Here is a 3,898-nt window from a genome sequence, read left to right on the forward strand (position 1 = left end):
ATTATTATTGTTATTATTATTATTATGCCCCAGTTTCTCCCCCGACGGCAGTGATGGATGTACAGACACCAGGTGAAGAAGAAGACTCGAGTCAGTCCGTCACTACCCGCTGATGAGCTCGCTGCAACAATCTGGCTGTTCGGGAAAGGAGAGGCTCTGTTTGTCCGGTGCTGTACTGTTAAGTCTTTAACGGCTGAAATTGAGCACAAACTGGCCTTCAGCTCAGAGGGTCACGTGATAAAGTGGTCAGAGCACATTATCTGGAAAAGAAGGGCTTCTGCAGCTCTTTATCATCTCCTACAGCCACACTGCTGCCCGCCGCAGCCTCTCCGGCCCTCTTTATCCCTCCTTAACCTTTCCTCGCTGACCCTGTTAATTTGTGATTTTACACCAGACTAACTCTCCTCTTCCTCTTGTATTTCTTCCTCCTCTGCTGCCGCTTCCTCCTCTGCTTCTTCCAGCTCTGCTTTTTCCTCTTCCTCCTCCACATTCTCCTCTGTTTCTCCCTCCTCCTCCTCCTCCTCTGCTTTATCTTCTATTTCTGCCTCCTCTTCTTCCACTTTCTCCTCTGCATCCTCTTGTTCTGCGTCCTCCTCTTCTTTTTCTGCCTCCTGCTCCTCTGTCTCTCCTTCTTCCACTTCTCCTTCTTTATCCCCTTCTACATCTTCTTCTACATTTTCCTGTCCATCTCCCTCCTCATTTTCTCCACCCTCCTCGCCTTCTCCTTCATCCTTGTCACCCTCTTCCTCCTCCGGCTCTTCTTCTCCTTCCTCACGTTGCTCATCCTCCTCCTCCTTCACCTCCTCATCTCCTGCTGCATCATTCGCTTCTTCCTCTTCTACTTGCTCCTCCTGATGCTGCTCCTCTTCCTGCCCCTCCTCGGCTTCCTCTCCCTCCCTTTCTCCAGCCTCCTCCTCCTCTTCTTCGTCCTGGACTCCATTGTGTTCGCTGTTGTGATTCTCCTCGTCGTCTTTCTCGGCTCCCACGTGGTTCTGCTCCTCTCCGTTCGGCTCTGGCTGGTCGTCGTCGTCGTCGTCGTCGTCGTCGCAGATGGCTCTCCGGTTGCTCCTCCTGCTGCCGCCGCCGCCGCCGCTATTCCTCAAGTGTATGTGGTTGTGGTTGTTGTGCTCCAGGTCCTCCAGGGTGAGTTCGAACTGGAAGCGGTCGTGCTGCAGGTGTCTGTCTGGGGGAGGCGAGGGGGACTGGGGCATGGTGTTCAGGTACCACTCCCTGTTCTCCTCCAGCGTGTCCAGCAGCTCCTGGGCGTCGGGGTGCACCAGGTCGGCCCACGTCTCCCACAGCGGGTGGACGATGTAGTCGATGAAACCCACCTGGAAAAGAAAAAGAGTCATCAAATACCTTGGATGTCCCATGTTAATGGATAGTGTTAAACGAGTAATATTTTGAACCGATAATCGTTCTCTTGCTCAGAGCTGATGACAAGATCAATGACTCTTATGTGTGCATGTTGTTTTGTTTTCCAAGTTATTTTTTTTGGAAAGGGGGAGAAGAACGAGGGAAGGACTTGCAGCAAAGGGCCATGAGCGGGATTCCAACCCATAGCCGCTGCATTGGGGAGTATAGCCCCTGTACATGGGTCGCCAGCTCAACCAGTTGAGCAATAGCGGCGGCCCTCTTATGTCTGTATGTGAACTAAGAAGCAACATCTGACACCACACAGGAAAACAGGCATCAGGGGTTAGCTTAGCTCAGCAGAAGCTCCATATTGTAAAACCGATCACCAGCCTTAGTCCTAAAATAAAGAAATCTACCTACCAGCACCTCTAAAGGTAACTTGTTTACAAGTTAGGCCAGTGGGTAGCATTGCTAAGGTGGAGTCCACCATGATTGATATTTAGCATATGTTGATAGTTAGCAGGGCTGCACGGTGGCTCTATGTGCATATTGTCTCTAAGCCCAGCCCTGTGATGGACTGGTGACCTGTCCAGGGTGTCTCCTGCCTTCACCCTAAGTCAGCTGGGATAGACTCCAGCCCCCCATGACCCTAGTAAGGATTCATCGAAGTATAGATAATGGATGGATGGATATTAGCAGGTTTTCTATCGCTCTGACTCCAAATGTCTCAGAAGTCCTACTTTAGGTGCACAAACTTGCACCATGGTCGTTGAATATTTTGTATAAAAACATGAAAGTGGGATTAATTCTCTCTTCTAACTCTTGCAAAGAAAGCAAATAGATGTATGTCTTTAAAAAAAGTAACGATTACTTTACAACTAAACTGGCCAGATATCCAAAAGAAAAAAAAACACAAGAAAACCATTTAACAAGCACAGAAGCTGTGACTTGTCAAATATCTGTGTCTCCGGCTCTGTGAGGATGTTTTTATCAGCACTGTTCCTGTTTATCGATGCCCGTTTTCCTGTGTGGTGTCATTTCATCATTACGAAATTTGCTACTTCCCCCATATCACACAGCTTTTGTTTAGTGTTGCTGAATAACACGCCAGCAGGGGCCTGAAAAATGATCATAAACACTTCTGACAGTCTCACCAGAAACTCAACGTTTGTAGCTTGAACGGATTCTATTTTCGGGACTGTTGGATCATACTGCATCCTGTTTCTATGATCTTGTCCAACTCCTCCAGCACCGAAGGTTTTAAAGTCGCTTGATCACGGCTCATTGTCTAATATGTGTTGTAATGTCGAATTAAGAACGACACAGTGGTTCAGAGAGAGCTCGAGCGTTACCTGACTCTTCTCTACAGACGCAGTGTGTTTGTCACACATGGCGCTGATCTCCATCCCTCTCTCTCGTTCTTTGTCACCCTGTCGAAAGAACTCCTCCATGATCCGCTCCGTCCACTGTCTGTACAGCGGTAACGGTTTGGTGGGGTTGCTCAGGTCGGCGCAGTGCACCATGTTCCTCAGTACCTACAGCGTACGAGAAAACGGCCGAGCGACCGCATGTTATATTCATTCTTTGTCGGCCTCAGCTTGCAGGGCCGTGATGCAGGTGACAGGTTACCTGTATTCGTTCTGTATAGTGGTCCAGCAGCAGCACGCCAGAACTCGTCACCTTCTTGGTCTCCACCATCGTCTTTAAATCAGCCAGCAGGGTCATGTGTTTGGACATGTCTGTGGCCAACACCTGCACACACAGACAGAAAGATCAAACTAGAAAAGATGCACCAAGATCCAAACTACTCCCTGTCCGACACTCTTATTTCTCTTAGTTTGTTTTGCTGAACTTTTGTCTTCTGCTCACAGACCAGCAGCGATCCAAAGGCTGGGTGTTTCCTGGCTAAGAATCGGCCTTTGGAGGGTGACAACACACAACGATAAACATGGCTGGTATGCAATCAGTAAAGGCAATGAGTCTGTGTTACCTTATGTGACAGAAATCTATGCATTCTCCTGTTCCTGACATTTGATAAATACCCTAATCCCAATTAACAAAATCTGCCTAAAACTTCTGAATAATGCCAAAGATTCCTCTGTGCAGGAAAAACTCTGAAATGTCTGTCAAGAATCAAAGCCACTTCTACTGATGTTGTGCCATCACGAGTTGGTCTGAAAATGAACAAATCAGAGATAGAAGAGGCTGTGAATTATGCTGAATCAGCACTGAAGTCAACTCACCTATACTTTAAAACACTGACTGCCGCTCAAGTTTTGGAAGAAATCCAGTTCTTAAATTGACCGAAATGATCAATAGGATCAGTATATTATCGTAGAGACTCGCAGTGAAGACGGGATTTATTGATTGCAATGTTGAAAAGGTTTCTGAAATATAGATTTTATTTTGCTGTAAACTTTAATTTACCTAACCTCAAGAGTGTCAACAGTGTCCTGATCAAGACGTTCACATAAAAGATCGTATTCTAAACCAGAGTGCAAACTACAGGGTGGATTTGCCTGCTGATCTCCCCTGAAAATAT

General features: G+C 47.3%; 1 protein-coding gene across 1 annotated transcript; it reads right to left on the minus strand.

The window, feature by feature from the left end:
- Nucleotides 1-395: 395 nt before the first annotated feature.
- Nucleotides 396-3,108, minus strand: LOC103369628 (cAMP-specific 3',5'-cyclic phosphodiesterase 4D-like; the record flags this gene model as incomplete). Its single annotated transcript, XM_008298383.1, has 3 exons — nucleotides 396-1,331; nucleotides 2,709-2,891; nucleotides 2,986-3,108. Coding segments are annotated over 3 exons (1,242 nt in total), but the record flags the coding sequence as incomplete, so codon positions are not given.
- Between the last annotated feature and the right edge of the window lie 790 nt (nucleotides 3,109-3,898).

The sequence above is a fragment of the Stegastes partitus genome, unplaced genomic scaffold, assembly GCF_000690725.1.
Source record: "Stegastes partitus isolate 25-593 unplaced genomic scaffold, Stegastes_partitus-1.0.2 Scaffold1310, whole genome shotgun sequence".
In the NCBI taxonomy this organism is placed as follows: Eukaryota; Metazoa; Chordata; class Actinopteri; family Pomacentridae; genus Stegastes; species Stegastes partitus.